This window comes from Chlorocebus sabaeus, chromosome 7, assembly GCF_047675955.1.
Source record: "Chlorocebus sabaeus isolate Y175 chromosome 7, mChlSab1.0.hap1, whole genome shotgun sequence".
Taxonomy (NCBI): Eukaryota; Metazoa; Chordata; class Mammalia; order Primates; family Cercopithecidae; genus Chlorocebus; species Chlorocebus sabaeus.
Window position 1 is genome coordinate 39896099 of NC_132910.1, and position 17969 is coordinate 39914067.

Consider the following 17969-nt stretch of genomic DNA (forward strand, 5'->3'; position numbering starts at 1 on the left):
GTTGAATTTATTGAAGAAATTTGTCCTGAGTCTGGAGGGGTTAGTTCAGAGTTCTTCCACTGTATGTTTGAAGAGATGACCAAGCCAGAATATGGAATGTTCATGTATCCTGAAATGGGTTCCTGCATGTGGTTTCCTGCCAAGGTAAGTCTTTTATTTCTTATGTTTTGTTTTCCCCAGAACAGAAAAGGCACCCCATATACTGCAACATTACAACCATAGATAGTGGTGTAAAATTAGGTCATATAGAGCTTTGCTACTCTTATTTTGATAGTACTCGTATGGGTCACAGAGCAGCAACTCTGGCATCACTTGGGAAGCTGTTAGAAAAGCGGAATCTGAGGCCCTACTCTACACCTACTGGATCAGAGCATGTAAAATTTTATAAGATCCTTGGGTGATTCACATGCACATCACATTTTTAATGGTTTTAATAAATTATACTTGAGATATAATAAACTGCACATATTTAAGGTGTCTAGCTTGGCTCAGCCTGGTGGTTCACACCTGTAATTCCAGGATTTTGAGACGCTGAGGTGGAAGGATTACTTGAGTAGCTGGGACTACAGGCGTATGTCACACCAGGCTAATTTTTGTGTTTTTAGTAGAGACGGGGTTTTGCCATGTTGGCCAGGCTGGTCTCAAACTCCTGACCTCAGGTGATCCACCTGCCTTGGCCTCCCAAAGTGTTGGGATTACAGGTGTGAGCCACCATGCCCAGCTGAATCACCTTTTAAGAATGAAAAATTATCTCTAGGATTCTATCAGTCATTTCTGTCCTAATTTAAAATACTTGAGATTACTGCTTCTCAAAATTTAGGAAACAACCTACATATCCATCAATACGACAGCAGGTAAACAAATTGTAGTACAGGCTGAGCATCCTGTAATCTGAAAATCCACAGTCTGAAATGCTCTAAAATCAAAAACTTTTTGAGTGCCAACATGATGCCACAAGTGGGAAATTCCACTCATAAGTATTTAATGCAAACTTTGTTTCATGCACAAAATTATTTAAAATATTGTTTGAAATTAACTTCAGGCTATGTGTATAACGTGTATATGAACTATTAATATAAATGAATTTTGTGTTTAGACTTGGGTCCTATCCCCAAGATATCTCATTGTGTTTATGCAAATGTTCCAAATCTGAAAAACTCTGAGATCTGAAACACTGCTGGTCCCAAGCATTTTGCGTAACGGATACTGAGCAGAATCTCGGTATCCCTTTTTCGAGACTCCAGCTCAAAAAAAAAAAAAAAAAAAAGAAAAACAAAAACAGGTGATTCATGGCCAGGTGCGGTGGCTCACGCCTGTAATACCAGCACTTTGGGAGGCCAAGGTGGGAGGATTACTTGAGGTCAGGAATTTGAGACCAGCCTGGCCAACCTGGCAAAACACTATCTCTACTAAAAATACAAAAATTAGCCAGGTGTGGTGGTGCACGCCTGTAATCCCAGCCACTTGGGAGGCTGAGGCAGGAGAATCGCTTGAACCTGAGAGGCAGAGGTTGCAGTGAGCTGAGATTGCACCACAGCACTCCAGTCTGGGTGACAGAGTGATACTCTGTTTCAAAATAAAAGGGGCGTAAAAAGGAAAAAAGAAAAATAATGATTCATGTTTGTGATTATTATATTTTGTAAAGGCCCTTAAAGTATAAACATTTCTTTCTTAAAGTAACAAAAAAATCGAGGCAGGCGGATCACCAGGTCAGGAAATCGAAACCATCCTGGATAACACAGTGAAACCCTATCTCTACTAAAAATACAAAAAATTAGCCAGGTGCAGTGGCATGAACCTGTAGTCCCAGCTACTGGGGAGGCTGAGGCAGGAGAATCGCTTGAACCCGGGAGGCAGAGGTTGCAGTGAGCCAAGATCACGCCACTGCCCTCCAGCCTGGGTGACAGAGTGACTCCATCTCAAAAAAAAAAAAAAGTAACAAAATAATTTGTCTTCATTTCTGTATTAGTAACACAGATCATTTAATCTGTGTATGAAATTGTAATTTCATACACTATTTTAAATAATTTTGTGCATGAAACAAAGTTTGTATTCAATACTTATGAGTGGAATTTCCCACTTGTGGCATCATGTTCGCACTCAAAGTTTCTGATTTTAGAGCATTTCAGATTTTGGATTTTCAGATTACAGTTCTAAAAAGAATCACATGTTGAGCTTCTATTGTGTTATGGTTTGAATGCCCCCACCCCCTGAAATTCATGTTAAAACTTAATCCCCAATGTGGTAGTCTTGAAAAGGGGTCTTTTAGAGGTACTTGGGTCATGAGAGTTCTGCCTTCATGAATAGATTAATCCACTCATGGATTAATGAGTTAATGATTAATGGGTTATCATGGGAGTGGAGGAGTAGAACTGGTGGCTTTGTAAGAAGGGGAAGAGAGACCTGAGCTAGTACACTCAGCCCCCTCCCCATGTGATGCTCTGTGCAGCCTCAGGACTCTGCAGAGTTTTCATCAGCAAGAAGGCCCTCACCAGATACAACCACTCAGTCTTGGACTTCTCAGCCTCTCCAAGGAATGTATTCCTTCTCTAAGAAATACATTCCTTTTCTTTGTAAATTACCCAGTTTCAGATATTCTGTTATAAGCAACAGAAAATGGACTAAGGCATATTTATTAGTCCCCTTTCCCATAAACTTACAAATTATTCTTCCAAATGGCAAAAAGGACAGGCAGGAGGAGGAGAAAGATGAATACATGTGAGAAAATACTGAAAGGTGTTTTGTATCTTTTTGAGAACAAATGGACCCTCTAAAATATACGAATAGCTGAGGTGTGCCAATGGCACGATTTTTTATTGGTCAATCAGCAAGCATTTATTTCATGTTTCTTGAGGTTCCTACATTGTATTAAATATTGTGGGATATTACAAATTATTACAAATTATTACATGACACAATCCCTTTCCTCCTGAAACTCTATAGATGTAGTTATAGTAATAGGATCAACACACCAGAAACTTTACCAATTGGCTCTAAATTATAGATTGCTGACTTAATATGTAATAGTTTTTGAGAAGCATGACAGGATGGGGAAGGAAGCACTGATGTGGGATCAGAAGCCTAGAGTTCTAATCTTCAGTGATGGTGGGTGTGTCATTTAGCTTCTCTGAGATTTCTGTTTCCTCACCTAGAAAACGGACATCATAATTTCTGCTCTGCTTGCTTTGCAGGGCTGTTGTGAAAACAAAACAAAATAAGGTATCTGAAAGTACCATGAAAGCTTTAGGGCACTATATAAACTTAAGGGGTTCTTGGTTAGGAGAGAAAGAAATCAAGAGGGGACTGAAGTGATTGCATTTGAAAGTATAATGGAGAGGCGAAGGCCTGAGGTCGAAGGTGAAGGAATGGGATGAAATGAACCAAAGAGACACAAGTTGGGGATGGAGAGGAGGAAAATAAACCTTACGCCAACCTTATGAGGTACAGATGAAGAAACTGAGGCTTAGAGAGATTACATAAATCAGCCAAGGACAGAAAACTAGTAAGTGATCGAGCCAGGATATGAGTTCAGGATTGTCTGACTCCAGAGCTCTTACTCTTAAGCATTATGCTGTACTGCTAGATAAAAAACAGAGACCAAAAAAAACAAAAAAACAAAAAAAACCTGATTTGTGTATGACTCAGTGAAGAGATGAAATAAACTATAACCAAGGGACATAATACAAATTATAGGAAAGAAGACTGATTAGGTTTCGGGGGGCCCCTTTGTGGATTACTTGTACTTATAACTTACTTTCAAAATTTAAATGTAATTTTAGAATTTATTCTCACAATTGCTCAAATAAATAAATATGGCAACTAGACTGCACCACAGAATATTATGCGAGTGGCCCAAAGTCATGCACCCACTAATAGTAAGGTTGGCATTGGAATTGAATCCTAAAATTTTCAGGCTGTTGATCTACTGTGCTGCGATGATGGCCTGGATAGATGGAGCCAGTGTTTCCTCTCACCCAGGACTACAAAGTGCAGACAAGACATGCCAACTGCACCAGGCCTCTTTCCTTCTTCCCCTTCTTTCTTCCACCTGCCTTCTTGGTCCCCAGCATCAGTCACCTTCCCTGACCCATGTGCTCATCCCTCTAAGCACACCCAAGTTGTGGGGCCGCATTGCCGAAGGGGCTGCCACTCATGCGAGGCTCATCTAATGCCTGGTGACCAATAAATGTATACAGTGCACCCTTCCTTTCTCAGCGTCATTATTCTACGTGAGTCTGAAGGGAAAGACTATAAAATTAAATTGTGAAAACCTTATTATATAAAGCTGTCTGAGCGTATTTTTTCACATTCCAGATATGCTGTTAGTAACAACGAATTCATTTATTTAATGTTCTGAACTGTCAATTTGTATTCAAAATTATTGAAGAAATTTAAGTTGTGTTATAATCTGTAGAAGAACTTCACGTTTTTATTTTCCTGAAGCCCATTTTGTTTTTAATTTTTGACTTTTAGAAAAGGGAACCACATTTTTTTTTTTACTAATCTAATTATCCCTTTGTATTACTAATTATTTATAATATCTTAGGGATTTTTTTTCTTCTTTTCTAGCCTAAACTTGAGAAAAAAAGATATTTCCTCTTTGGAATGCTGTGTGGACTCTCCTTATTCAATTTAAATGTTGCTAACCTTCCTTTCCCACTGGCTTTGTATAAAAAACTTCTGGACCAAAAGCCATCATTGGAAGATTTAAAAGAACTCAGTCCTCGGTTGGGGAAGTAAGTAAATACAACCTTTTTTTCAGGACTATATCTAGTAAGTCTAGGCATAAATAATCTTACACACAGAGAGACAGATACGGTCTTCAATTTCAATAATGTATGCTCTTGAGAGGAATTTGAATTTCAGCATGATTTATAACTGAGTAAACCTTCAAAATGGAGGAAAGCTGAATGTTCCTCTAATTATTAACTAGTAGAAGAAACAAGAGTTCTGGCCTGGTCTCTTGACTTTATCCAGGTGGAAACAGTTGCTTCAGAGAGCACAATATATACATGCATCATCACACATATAAATATTTATGACTATACAAGGGTGTGTGTGTATGTGTGTAAGTCTAATAAAAAAACTGAAAATATGCTCATCCTAACTAGTAATTAAGGGAATAAATAAAAATGAGATGTCATTTTTCTACTTACAGATTGACACTTGTTAAAAAGTTTTTCTTACAGTGTTGGCAAAAAACTGGGGGAAAGGACTCTCTCTTCTTGTGTACTGTTAGTGGAAGAATATATTAGCTAGATGCGTGCTAGAGCAGGGTTTCTCAGCCTTGGCAATACTGACCTTTTGGCCTGTTTAATTCTTTGTTGTGGGAGACTGTCCTGGGCATTGTGGGATGTTTAGCAGCATTTGGGGTCACACCCACTGGATGCCAGTAGCAACCTTCCCTCCAAGTGTGACAACCAAAGATGTCTCCAGACTTTGCTGAATGATCCCTAGGGTACAAAGTCATCCCTGGTTCAGAATCACTGTCTAGAGGAAACAGCTCATTTTTGTAATTTCCATGAAGATGTAGCAGTGTCTAGGTGGTAACAATGGTCCAACAAATCAAACTGTAAATAGAGGTAAATGCTAGGGAAAAGGAGTGAGAAGATGGAGGATAGGAATTTTATATTATATTTTATACATTTCTATATTGTTCACAATTTTTTCCATTGAAAATTACTTGTGAAACTTTATAAGATCAATAAATACAATTTTTAAAACCAAGATCTTCATTAGGAGTTTGCAAGAAGTTCTAAATGATGATGCTGATGACATTGGAGATGCGCTCTGCATACGCTTTTCTGTGAGTACTAATGAAAGTCAGATTATAGTTTAGCTTTAATCTGTTTCTAAAAAATAATCTTTATTATAGTATCTTAAATTTGGGATCCCTTTTTCTTTATTGAGGCAGAGTCTCACTCTGTCACCCAGGATGGAGTGCAATGGCGTGATCTCAGCTCACTGCAACCTCTGCCTCCTGGGTTCAAGTGATTCTCCTGCCTCAGCCTCCTGAGTAGCTGGGACTATGGGCATGCGACACTATGCCTGGCTAATTTTTGCATTCTTTGTAGAGACGGGTTTTTGCTGTGTTGGCCAGGCTGGTCTCTAACTCCTGGCCTCAAGTGATCTACCTGTCTCAGCCTCCCAAAGTGCTAGGATTACAGGGATGAGCCATTGTGCCTGGCCCCTGGGATCCCTTTTTTAAAAGAGATTTTATTTCTGTACTGCAAGACTTTCCCCTTATCTTCTTCTCATGTCTATATACTCTCAAATAAAGTGAAGCTATGGTGATTATTCAACTAGTATAAATAATGTAACAACTAAACGATAATTTAGGCATGAAAGCAATGTATAACATGTACTAGGTAGGCTTTTTTGCTTTCCATGTATTTAAAAGGTTGAACTACATAAAAAATTATTTAGCTCCAAGTTATTTTCAATTATACAGGGGAAAACGTATTGGCAATAATGATATTATGGGTGGTTGATTATTCAGACTTACTTTGATATTTGGTACCTGAATACATTTTGGTTACAGATACATTGGGACCAAAATGATGTTGACTTAATTCCAAATGGGATCTCTATACCTGTGGACCAAACCAACAAGTAAGTTTTGACAGCTAGAATATCTGTTTTGAATATACTGTACATAAAATGTTATATCACTATTCTTTAAAAATGTATTTTTAAATATGGTTCACGCCTGTAATACCAGCAATTTGGGAGGCTGAGGCAGGTGGATCACTTGAGGCCAGGAGTTCAAGACCAGCTTGGCCAACATGGCGAAACCCCATCTCTACTACAAAAATTAGCCAGGTGTGGTGGCACATGCCTGTAGTCCCAGCTACTCAGGAGGCTGAGGATTGCTTGAACCCAGGAAGTGGAGGTTGCAGTGAGCCGGGATTGCTCACTGGGCAACAGAGTGAGACTCTGTCTCAAAAATAAAAAACAAAACCAAAGTATTTTAGCTTCTCAGATGATTGTTTTAAGCTCCTAATCTTTTAGAAAAAAAGAATCTTTTAAGATAAAAAAAAAAAAAAGGAGAAAGAATTCAGGGTTCAATATTTCCTTTGTAGCTCTTTTTACTATTTATTCATTTAACAAATATTTTTGAGCCCCTATTTTGTACCAGACTCTATTCTAGGTGCTGGAGATACAGTAGTCAAAAAGACAGACAAAATTTGGAGCTTAAATTCCAGTGGGACAGAAAGACAATATACAAATGAATCATTATTATTTTAAATAGAGATGGAGTCTTGCCATGCTGCCCAGGCTGGTCTCAAATTCCTGAACTCAGGCAGTCCTCACATCTCAGCCTCCCAAAGTACTGGGATTACAAGGGTGAGCCACCACACCTGGCCACAAATGAATTATTATGTAATATAATATCAGATAAGGATGAGCACTCTGAAGAAAATTAAAACCCATTAAGAAACTAGGGAGTTCCAGGTGGTATGCTGGAGCTCACTAGTACCAGCTTGTGAGAGCTGACTGTTAAATTTTCAAAAATGTTAAGAGTTTATTATCAAAGTATTAGTAGCTGAAAATCAGCCATGGTGGGAATATTTACACCACAGAAATTGGCCAGTGCTGCAAATGTGTGTCCCCTCCCCTCCCCCTCCTTTTCAGAGAGCTGGTTGTTAGACATTTACCAGCACACCACTGGTTACAGGGGAAGGCACACAAGAGTTGATTTAGATAGGCTAGTCCACAAAGGCTGCCCAAAGTGTGGGAGACAATCATGTCTCTGATGGAAATGCCTCCAGTAGCAACCCTGCCATCAGGAAATTAATCATTTAGTAGAAATTACATCCTGTAGTACAAGACAGACCTTGCAGGAATAATTTTCACAAAGTGACATGTGTTGTGAGAGGGGACAAGCAGAGGAACAGAAGGATTAACCCTGAGAAAGCCTTACTTATATTAAAATCTAATGGATGGTAGAAGTTATCAGGTAAAGAAGAAATGCTGCATTCTGTGGCCTAACTACAAAAGAGAGACAACAAGACCTATGAACTAAAGGTCAGTATGGCCAGAGATGAAAATGGAAGTGGGAGCCAGGCACCATGGTGCACACTTGTAGTCTCATCTACTCAGGAGGCTGTGGCAGGAGGATCGCTTGAGGCCAGGAGTCCAAGTCCAGCCTGGGCAACATGGGGAGACCCCATCTCTTAAGAAAGAGAAAGAGAGAGAGAGAGGAAGAGAGAAAGACAGAAAGAAAGAAGGAAAGAAGGAAAGACAGAGAGAATGAGAGAAAGAAGGAAGGAAGGGAGGGAGGAAGGAAGGAGAAAGAAAGAGAAAAAAAGAAAGAGAAAGAAAGAAAATGGAAGTAGGAAGAGGTTGCTTGCTGAGACTGGCAAGGTCAGATCATTGAGGGAGGAGGTAGGGTTGGGAAGGCCTGTCGATCCCTGCTAAGGAGGTTTGGAATTGACCCCAAGGGTAATGGGAAGCCTTTGATAGACTTTAAGCAAGAGAATGACATATTGAGATTCATGTTTTTAAAAAATCCTACCGACTGCAGTGAAGAAAGTGAGCCAAATAGTTTTAAACCGTCTGATTATATTTTCTAAATTTCTTTCTTCTAGCTGACCAGGTTTTGGTCACAATACAACATTCTTGTGCTATGTAGAAGTAATTGACTTTTTCTTCTCAATAGAAATAGTAAAAAGAACAAAGTATAGAATCTTTTAATCATTGGCCTCTTCCTTCCTTTCCTTCCTTCTTTTCTTTTCTTTCTTTTTTTTCCTTCCCTCAAGGAAAGACTATGTTTCTAAGTATATTGATTACATTTTCAACGTCTCTGTAAAAGCAGTTTATGAGGAATTTCAGAGAGGATTTTATAGAGTCTGTGAGAAGGAGATACTTAGACATTTCTACCCCGAGGAACTAATGACAGCAATCATTGGAAATACTGATTATGACTGGAAACAATTTGAACAGGTAGGTGATACCTAAAGTGCCCCAATTTTTCCAAACAACTTCTATATATTCCACCCCACTCAAATCATTTTTCTCCCTCTTTCTCTCAAGAATTCAAAGTATGAGCAAGGATACCGAAAATCACATCCTACTATACGGTTGTTTTGGAAGGCTTTCCACAAACTAACCTTGGATGAAAAGAAAAAATTCCTCTGTAAGTACTGTGGTAATAGATGGACACATAATTTATATATCTTTTTAAAAGGTACAATCTTATTTAGAATGAAGCCATTGAAGTGGCCTTACTGTCTGGGGTGACACCCAAGGTTCTTTGTCTCACAGCCATGGAGATCAAGGACAGGGACACACACAAAGGGTGAGGTACAGAGCAGAAACTTAATAAGAGACAAAAAAAAGAGAATAGCTCTCTGCTACAGAGAGGGGTCCCAGAAAAATGAGTTGCTGATCTGTGGTGAAATGCAGGATTTTTTATAGATGAGCTAGTGAGGAGGACATACATAGGGCATGAAAAAATGAGTTAGGACCAGGTGTACCATCGCATAGGGCACGAATCTCTAGCAGCCCCTACCCCAATCTTTGATTATACAGGTGGGTAGCTACTCCATGGTGCTTATTTCCTTCTTACTGTGCATGTGCTAAAAATGAGGGGAGGTGGAACCCCCATGGTGGACATGCCTGGCCCCAGGTTGCATTCCCCCGTGCTAGCTTCCAGCCTTCTTATCTATGTTTGCAGCCCAATATTCCAGGCTGCTCTTTATTAGAAAAGAAGTGATTTCTTGGACCGCTTTTTGTTAGAAGGGAAGTTCTACTGAGGACTCTTTTGCCCTATCTGCCCAAAATAATTTTCTATCTCTGTATCACCATTCTTGCTGGTGGATCACATGTGTTAGTGGCAGAGCAAGGATGAGAACCCAGGCTCCCTACTTTCTAGACCAGCATTCTTTCTCTTACCCAAGCCTGTTTCTTTTTTTTTTTTAAATAGAGATTTGCTATTTTACTACTTTTTCTACACTGACTTTTTCTGCACCCTCTTTCCTCACTTCAGCTGGCTCCTAAGCCTTTTATCTCATGTTCCTATCTTCATCTAATTATCTAAGTCCTATGATGTTCGAATGATGCAAACAATCTGTTTTATAGTAATATATCATTTAGAAATAATAATAGCAACAACAACTGATGATAATAGTAGCAGCAACAGCAGCATTTACTGTGTGCTTATTCTGTGCCATGCACTATGCTGACTGCTTTGTATTTATTACCTACCTTTTTCCTAATAGCAACCCTATGAGGTAGGTACTATTCTTTTTTCCCACTTCAGGCACGAGGAAAACGAGGTTTGGAGCATTTAGTAGCTTGCCTATGTTCAGACAGCTGGTAAGTATGGGAACCAGAATAGAATCCATCACGCTGACTCCAAAGCCCAGGCTCTTGAGCACTAAGCTCTGTGGCCTCATGGTACAAGAACTTCTCTTGGTGGGAACCCTAAGGTTTCTCTAGGGCAGACTTAATGACTTCTCTCACCATCTCATCCCATTAATCAGCTCTTCCTGAGTTACACATCTTTCTTCTTGATATTTTTGTTGCTACTAAGGATGTTGGAGGACAATTCCAACTTGTCCCCATATCCAACCTATTTCTCTATAAGCCCAAGCTGCCTTTCTAATCTTCTCTCTTAATGGGAAACTTTTGATTCAGCCCAGTGGTTCAGCTGTCTGTACATCCCATGAGTTCACTTCTTCCCACCTCTGGCTTTTTCCTGAGTTTTGTCCCCTGCCTTGAAAGCTCACCCAAATCCTGTCTTGAGAAATAGCCTGGTGTGACCTCTGTGAAGTCCCTCTGACCACCCAACCTGGTGTCTGTCTCCGTGCTGAATCCTTTAAGCTCCTAACCTCATTCTTCCTAGATGAGCTGAATAAACTTCCTTCTTGCTACTATCTTTTCATGCATACAATTTTCCCTCAACTATACCATGAACTCATTGAGGACAAAGACCAAATGTCATGATTTTTCTACACTCAATATGGCCAAGCACAGTTCTCTCTGCCTAAGGACCTTCGATAAATACTTACTGAAAGGTGATTAATTTCTTCCTTTTCATTATGTTTTATTCTTTCTATGAAATATCTTAACCAAATTTTATTCCTTTCTAGTGTTTCTTACAGGACGTGATAGGCTGCATGCAAGAGGCATACAGAAAATGGAAATAGTATTTCGTTGTCCTGAAACTTTCAGTGAAAGAGATCACCCAACATCAATAACGTGTCATCATATTCTCTACCTCCCTAAGTATTCTACAATGGAAAGAATGGAGGAAGCACTTCAAGTAGCCATCAACAACAATAGAGGATTTGTCTCGCCCATGCTCACGTAGTCATAATCACCTCTGAGAGACTCAGGGTGGGCTTTCTCATGCTTGGATCCTCCTGTTCTTCCTTACACCTAAATAATACAAGAGGTTAATGAATAGTGGTTAGAAGTAGTTGAGGGAGAGGTTGGGGGAATGGGGAGATGATGATGATGGTCAAAGGGCACAAAATCTCACATAAGACTGAGGCAGGAAAATAGGGTCCAGAGATAGGGATCTAAGGATGACTTGGACATACTCCCTGGCAATGAAGAGTGTGAACACTGGCCTATGATTGGTCCATTCCAGGACCTTCATTTGCATAAGGCATCAAACCGCATCAGTCTCTGATTGGCCACGGGCCAAATCTGCACTCCGGCCAATGATTGGTTCATTCCAGGACATTCATTTGCATAAGGAGTCAAACCACACCAGTCTTGGATTGGCCGTGAACTAATTCACCTCAGCCTCTAATTGGCTGTGAGCCAGTCTTTCATTTACATAGGCTGTAACCATCAAGAAACCTCTACAGGGTACTTAAGCCCCAGAAGATTTTGCTACTAGGGCTCTTGAGCCACTTGCTCGAGCCCACTCCCACCCTGTGTAATGTACTTTCACTTTTGCTCCTTCACTGCCTTGGGCTCCAATAAATCCATTCCTTCACCACCTGTTCATGCATGTCGTTCAATTCTTTGTTCAACACACCAAGAACCTGTACACCTCATTATCAGAACCCTTAACCCAGTAACATATTTTGGCGAGCCAGCCAGGAGGTAAGCCCAAATTTGGGGATTTATTTTCTTTTATTCTATTGAGATTCCATTTGTGGCCACGGGCTGGAACTAAACTCCATACGGGACTCTCTCTGTCTCTCCCCTTCTCTTTCTTTCCCTTTTCCAACTTGGGACCCTTGGCAGACAGCATTCTAAGCACAGAGACAACTGACGGTCTCTTGCCAGGGCCACTGTCTGGTGAGACTGAAAGGTTTCTGTGTATAAGCACCTAACCATCATCGCCTACTTCAGGCGGGGACCTGAGTCCTTTTCTTTTTAGTCCTTCAGCAGCCATTTCCCAGTAGCTCCTCGGTAATTGAGGGCAACTGGCCGAGGGCAACTGGCCAAGGCCACTCTCCAGTGCTGCCCGAAAGCCAAAGAGTGAATGGGGATAGCTGTCTGGCCTGGAAGCTGGATTCTTTTCTATCTCCTGGTTATATTTCCTGAGCCCCACATGTGACCAATTGGCAGCGGCAGCTTGTCCAGGTCGAATACATACACATTTCAGGTGACTTTAACCCTCCTTTTCTTATGCTAAAATTCCCTTGTGGAGTCAGCCCGTCAGGGAATGCAACAAATAGGGGCACAAGATAAATCCGTGCCACCATGAGGTGCATGTTTTTGTGACTATAATATTATATTTATTTGCTGCTTATGTTGGAATAACATGTTTAGACCAATTAGAGATGTACCCCAACCCAAAGGGCCAGGGCAATAGGTAACTGACTATGGAGGCCCCAAGGGCAAACACTAGCCGAAAGGTTAGGGACCAACCACTTGGATAGGGAAAGTGCCCTGCTTCTTTTGTAAGGGACCAGATCTAGATTATTTAAGTTTAGTAGATCTGGTACTAAGGGAAGAATCCTAGCGGAGACTCTTGGATCACTATAAATTGCACAGTGGATCCCTGGAGAAATCTCTGCGCCTGGTTTATCTGGTACAGTCAGAGAGCACTATACTCCCTTATTGAGAGGCCAGTCTCTAACAAGTTTAAATTAGGCAGTCTGCCATCCCTTGCCCTTCAAACTATACTTACTACAATGGTTAAGGAAACCATGTGGGAAGAAACTACTGTGGCCAACTACAGGGATGCCAAAAGCCAAGAACTGTATCTAAGAACGAAGGGAATCATACTAGGCATTGTCTATGAAAGGAAAGCATTCAAAGCAGGACTGGTGCCCACCTAAGGTCAGAGATGTCTGACACTCTTAAGACTGGACCCCAAAAGGGGACTCCTTGGGAGATCCAATCCTAGGCCACAACCTCTCTGAAGGGGAAGCCCCTAGGTGGAGGTTCTGAGGTCTAGTATTAAATCCTCCTTAGAATTTTTTCTCTCTTACGACAATAGGAAATACTCCATCCATATCACCTGACTCCCCACTCAGCTGCATCCTCAATAATTGGAACCAATTTGACCTGACAATATAAGAAGGAAACATTTGTTTTTTTACTGTAATACTGTTTGGTCCCAGTATCCTCTAGATAGCCAGGAGCAATGGCTAGTCAATAGGAGTCTCGGTCATGACACTATCCTGCAATTAGACTTATTTTGCAAAAGGCAGGGTAAATAGTCAGAAATACCATGTTTAAGCCTGTATGGCCCTGCACCAAAACCCTTCAATTTGTAAGGCTTCCAAATTTTGCCCTCAAAAAGAAAAGATTCCTAAAGTAGAACCAGATGTTATAGATGACCCCTTTCTGCAAGGGCCACCATTTCTCAGGGAGAACTGCAACCAACTCCATACAACCCCTTGCCGAGTGCTCCTGGGGATCAAACCCAGGAACAGGAGCTGGGAACTCCACTAAGTTCCCCACACACTACCAGGGCAACACCTTATTCAATTCCCTGTCCAGCTATATTTCCCCTAAGGGAAGTAGCAGGAGCTGAGGGGCTAATCTAAGTGGAGGTCCCCTTCTCCATAACTGATATACAGCAATGAAAGGATAAGTTAAGAATTTATTCTGAGAACCTCAGGAGATTTGCAGACAGATTCCAAACTTTAACCTTAGCCTTTGATCTCTCACAGAAAGATGTTCAATGTATCCTGGCAACTTGTTGCACTCCTCTGGAGAAAGAACATATTTCTGAGGCCGCCCAACGGGAAGCAGACAAGCTGTTTGCCGGAAACTCCGAAGGCAATTGCCTGGGCCCGGATACAGTCCCCATCACTGACCATAATTGGAACTATAACACCCCTGTGGGAATGAACAACTGAGCCAAATTCCTTGAAGCTCACCTGGGAGGAATGAGAAAGGAAATGGCAAAGGCAGTAAATTAAGGGAAATTACACAGGGTAAGGAGGAAAGCTATATTTTATAGTAGATTGACAGAGGCTTTTAAATAATACACCAACCTGGACCCTCCCTCTCCTGAAGGCAAAGTATTAATGACACAGGATTTTATTAGTCAAGCTGCCCCGGACATTAGGCATAAAATCCGGAAGCTACACATGGGACCACAAACTAATCAAAATCAGCTTATTGATACCACCTCCATGGTATATAACAATCATGATCTGGAGGAAGTGGAAAGGGAATACAGTAAAGAAAAACAGCCGAAATTATGGCAACTGTCATTGGTGATGCCCTAAATACCCAAAAGGCATCCAAAGGAAACCCAAAGGGCCACAAGGACAATGCCGGCAAAAGCTCTGGTTACAAGTACAAGAAAAGTGGGCACTAGGAAAAGGACTCCACGAAGCCCCCGCAGGGCCTGTGTTGCCAATGTGAGGGCACCAGTCGCGACCCCTGGCGCTGGATAATTGACTGCCCCCGCTCCCACTGAGGGGCTCCATCAGTCAAAACTCTAGCAGCGCATAAGGAGGGATCAGATGAAGACTCACAGGACCCAGGGACATCACTACCACTTAGGATCCCCGGGTAACTCTGGACGTCATGGCCACCCAAATTACCTCACACGCCAAGCAGCAGCTTCACTTGGAATGGCTGTATTCTGTAGAATATAAACCCCAAATTTCAGGCACATAGCAAAGCCCCTTTACGAGGCAACAAGGGGACCTTAAGATGAGCCAATGGAATGAACCCTAGAAATGAGGGAGGCTTTCACCAAGTTAAAACGGGCTCTCAGCAAGCCTCACCAAGCCCTTCTCAGCATTCCAAACCTCACCAAGCCCTTCTTGTATGTGGAAGAAAAGAAAGGTATAGCAGTGGGAGTGCTTACTCAGAAGCTGAGAACAGAGCCTAGGCCCATTGCATACTTTTCTTTCTTTTTTTTTGAGATGGACTCTTGTTCTGTCTCCCAGGCTGGAGTACACTGGCACAATCTCGGCTCACTGCCACTTCCAGCTCCTGGATTCAAGTCATTCTCCTGCCTCAGCCTCCTAAGTAGCTGGGATTACAGGTGCCTGTCACTACTACGCCCCAACTATTTTTTTGTATTTTAGTAGGGACAAGGTTTCACCATGTTGACCAGCGTGGTCTTCAATTCCTGATCTCAAGCAATCCACCCACCTTGGCCTCCCAAAGTGTTGGAATCACAGGTGTAAGCCACTGCGCCCAGTCGTTGCTTACTTAGCAAAGAAATAAGACAGGGTAGCCACCAGGTGGCCCAGCTGCCTGCAGGCAATTGCAGCCACTGCTATTTTGGTTGAAGAAGCTATTAAAATTACTCTAGGCTGACCAGGCATGGTGGCTCACGCCTGTAATCCCAGCACTTTGGGAGGCCGAAGTGGGCGGATCACCTGAGTTCGGGAGTTGGAGACCAGCCTGACCAACATGGAGAAACCCTGTCTCTACTAAAAATACAAAACTAGCCGGGGGTGGTGGCACATGCCTATAATCCCAGTTACTCCCGAGGATGAGGCAGGAGAATTGCTTGAACCCAGGAGGCGGAGGTTACAGCGAGCCGAGATCGTATCATTGCACTCCAGCCTGGTCAACAAGAGCGAAACTCCGCCTCAAAAATAAATAAATAAATAAATAAATAAATGAAAATTACTCTAGACCAGCCACAACTCCCCACCAGTCCTAGAAATAAAAGGACATATCTGGATGACAGGAGAAAGATTAAATATGAGGTGGCACCCCTAGATAATCCAGAGATCACAATTAAGACCTGTAACACCTTAAATCCAGTTCTATTAGTCTGTTCTCACATTGCTAGTAAAGACATACCTGAGACTGGGTAATTTATAAAGGAAAGAGGTTTAACTGACTCACAGTTCCACATGACTTGGGAGGCCTCACAATCATGGCTAGTGGAAGGCAAAGGAGAAGCAAAGTCATGTCTTACATGGCAGCAGGCAAGACAGCATGTGCTGGGGAACTCTACAAAACCATCAGATCTAGTGAGACTTATTCACTATCATGAGAACAGCACCCATGATTCAATTACCTCCCACCGGGTTGTGGCAGGCCAATTCTCCTTGACAATCACACAGACAGGCCTGTATAGCACTCCAGTTACACTGACAGATTTCCACAGCACTGCCTTAACATTTAGCCAATAGTTAAGTCTAGGGAATTGTTGCCGAGACATCAAAGCTAGAAATGAAACATATGGCATATGGTCAGTAGGCTTCTCCCTAACCTGGAGCAACTCAAAATAATAGAGACAGTCTTCTTAGTGCTGGGAACCATCTGGGGTCAACGGAATCTGAGACAGGTCAAGGTAACAGTGGCAGCTGTTTGAATAGATTCATTGGAGAGTCAAGGCAGCTCTCTGGACCAAGCTGCAAAGGAGATAAAACAGAAATAATCACTCTGGTACCATAGTAGACAGGCCTTGAAGGTACTGGGGCCCTTTTAATCAAACTTAGCAAGCATTTTTTGCCTCTGACCTTCTAGTTGAAACAAAATTAGTTACAAATAGACTTAGACGAATGCTATACTGCATGGGGGGTAGGGACCTAACCCCAACCTATACAGGCACTAAGAAAATTGTAACACTTTGGGTTGGTCTGGTGGAATTATCTCTGGCCTTCTCCCTGTATCCAGTTACATCAATAAATTCCATTCTTTCCTAGTTTGTCTGCTTCTCCTTACTGGGCCTTGAGAAAACACAGCCAGACCCAGCTTGGTTCCAGGAACAGGGTCCCTCCCACGACACATGGAAATTATGGGAGCTACAATTCAAGATGAGATATGGGTGGGGACCCAGCCAAACCATATCACCAGCCGCACTGCTACCTCTGGGCACCATAACCAATCATTCCTGTGAGCAGATCACTGTACACAGACATGTGAGCCAGCCTCTTTTATATCAGCCTCTTCCAGACTCTGAGGATACTGGTTTACAGACGGCAGCAGCTTTGTGCTAAATGGGGAGGAACAAGCTGGATACGCAATAGTGAATTATACCAGTTTTGAAGTCCAGTTACTGCCCCCAGGCACATCGACATAAAGGCTGAGATCATTTTTCTTACTCTAGCATTAAAGTTGGGACAAGGGGCCGGTGCAGTGGCTCAAGCCTATAATCCCACCACTTTGGGAGGCTGAGGCGAGTGGATCACCTGAGGTCAGGAGTTCAAGACCAGCCTGACCAATATGGTGAAACCCCATCTCTACTAGAAATACAAAAATTAGCTGTGTGTGGTGGTGTGTGCCTGTAGTCCCAGCTACTTGGGGGGCTGAGACAGGAGAATTACTTGAACCTGGGAGGCAGAGGTTTCAGTGACCTGAGATCACACCACTGCACTCCAGCCTGGGCGACAGAGCAAAACTCTGTCTCAAAAAAAAAAAAAAAAAAAAAGTTGGGACAAGGAAAGAAAGCTAACGTCTATACAGATTCTAAGTATGCATTTCTTGTGGTTCATGCTCATGCTATAATTTGGAAAGGGGACTATTTACTAACAGGCATTCCCCCATAAAACATGGGATTCTTCAGCTATTGCAGACAACACTTGCCAGAGGCCATAGCCATTATTCATTGCAAAGGGCACCAAAAG

General features: G+C 41.9%; 1 protein-coding gene across 4 annotated transcripts in view; it reads left to right on the forward strand.

Annotated features, from left to right (window-relative positions):
- The window catches only part of HERC6 (HECT and RLD domain containing E3 ubiquitin protein ligase family member 6), a 64193-nt gene extending 52231 nt beyond the window's left edge, over nucleotides 1–11962 (forward strand). For 3 of the 4 annotated variants that reach the window (XM_007999221.3, XM_007999222.3, XM_007999223.3), the window contains 7 exons: nucleotides 1–144; nucleotides 4570–4736; nucleotides 5740–5806; nucleotides 6542–6612; nucleotides 8763–8946; nucleotides 9037–9139; nucleotides 11097–11962. In XM_007999221.3, coding sequence (XP_007997412.3) covers nucleotides 1–144; nucleotides 4570–4736; nucleotides 5740–5806; nucleotides 6542–6612; nucleotides 8763–8946; nucleotides 9037–9139; nucleotides 11097–11317 — 957 coding nt within the window. In that variant the 3' untranslated portion in view covers nucleotides 11318–11962. The remainder of the gene's footprint in view (nucleotides 145–4569; nucleotides 4737–5739; nucleotides 5807–6541; nucleotides 6613–8762; nucleotides 8947–9036; nucleotides 9140–11096) is intronic. The other variant, XM_007999225.3, reaches the window with a different exon arrangement.
- Nucleotides 11963–17969: the final 6007 nt, after the last annotated feature.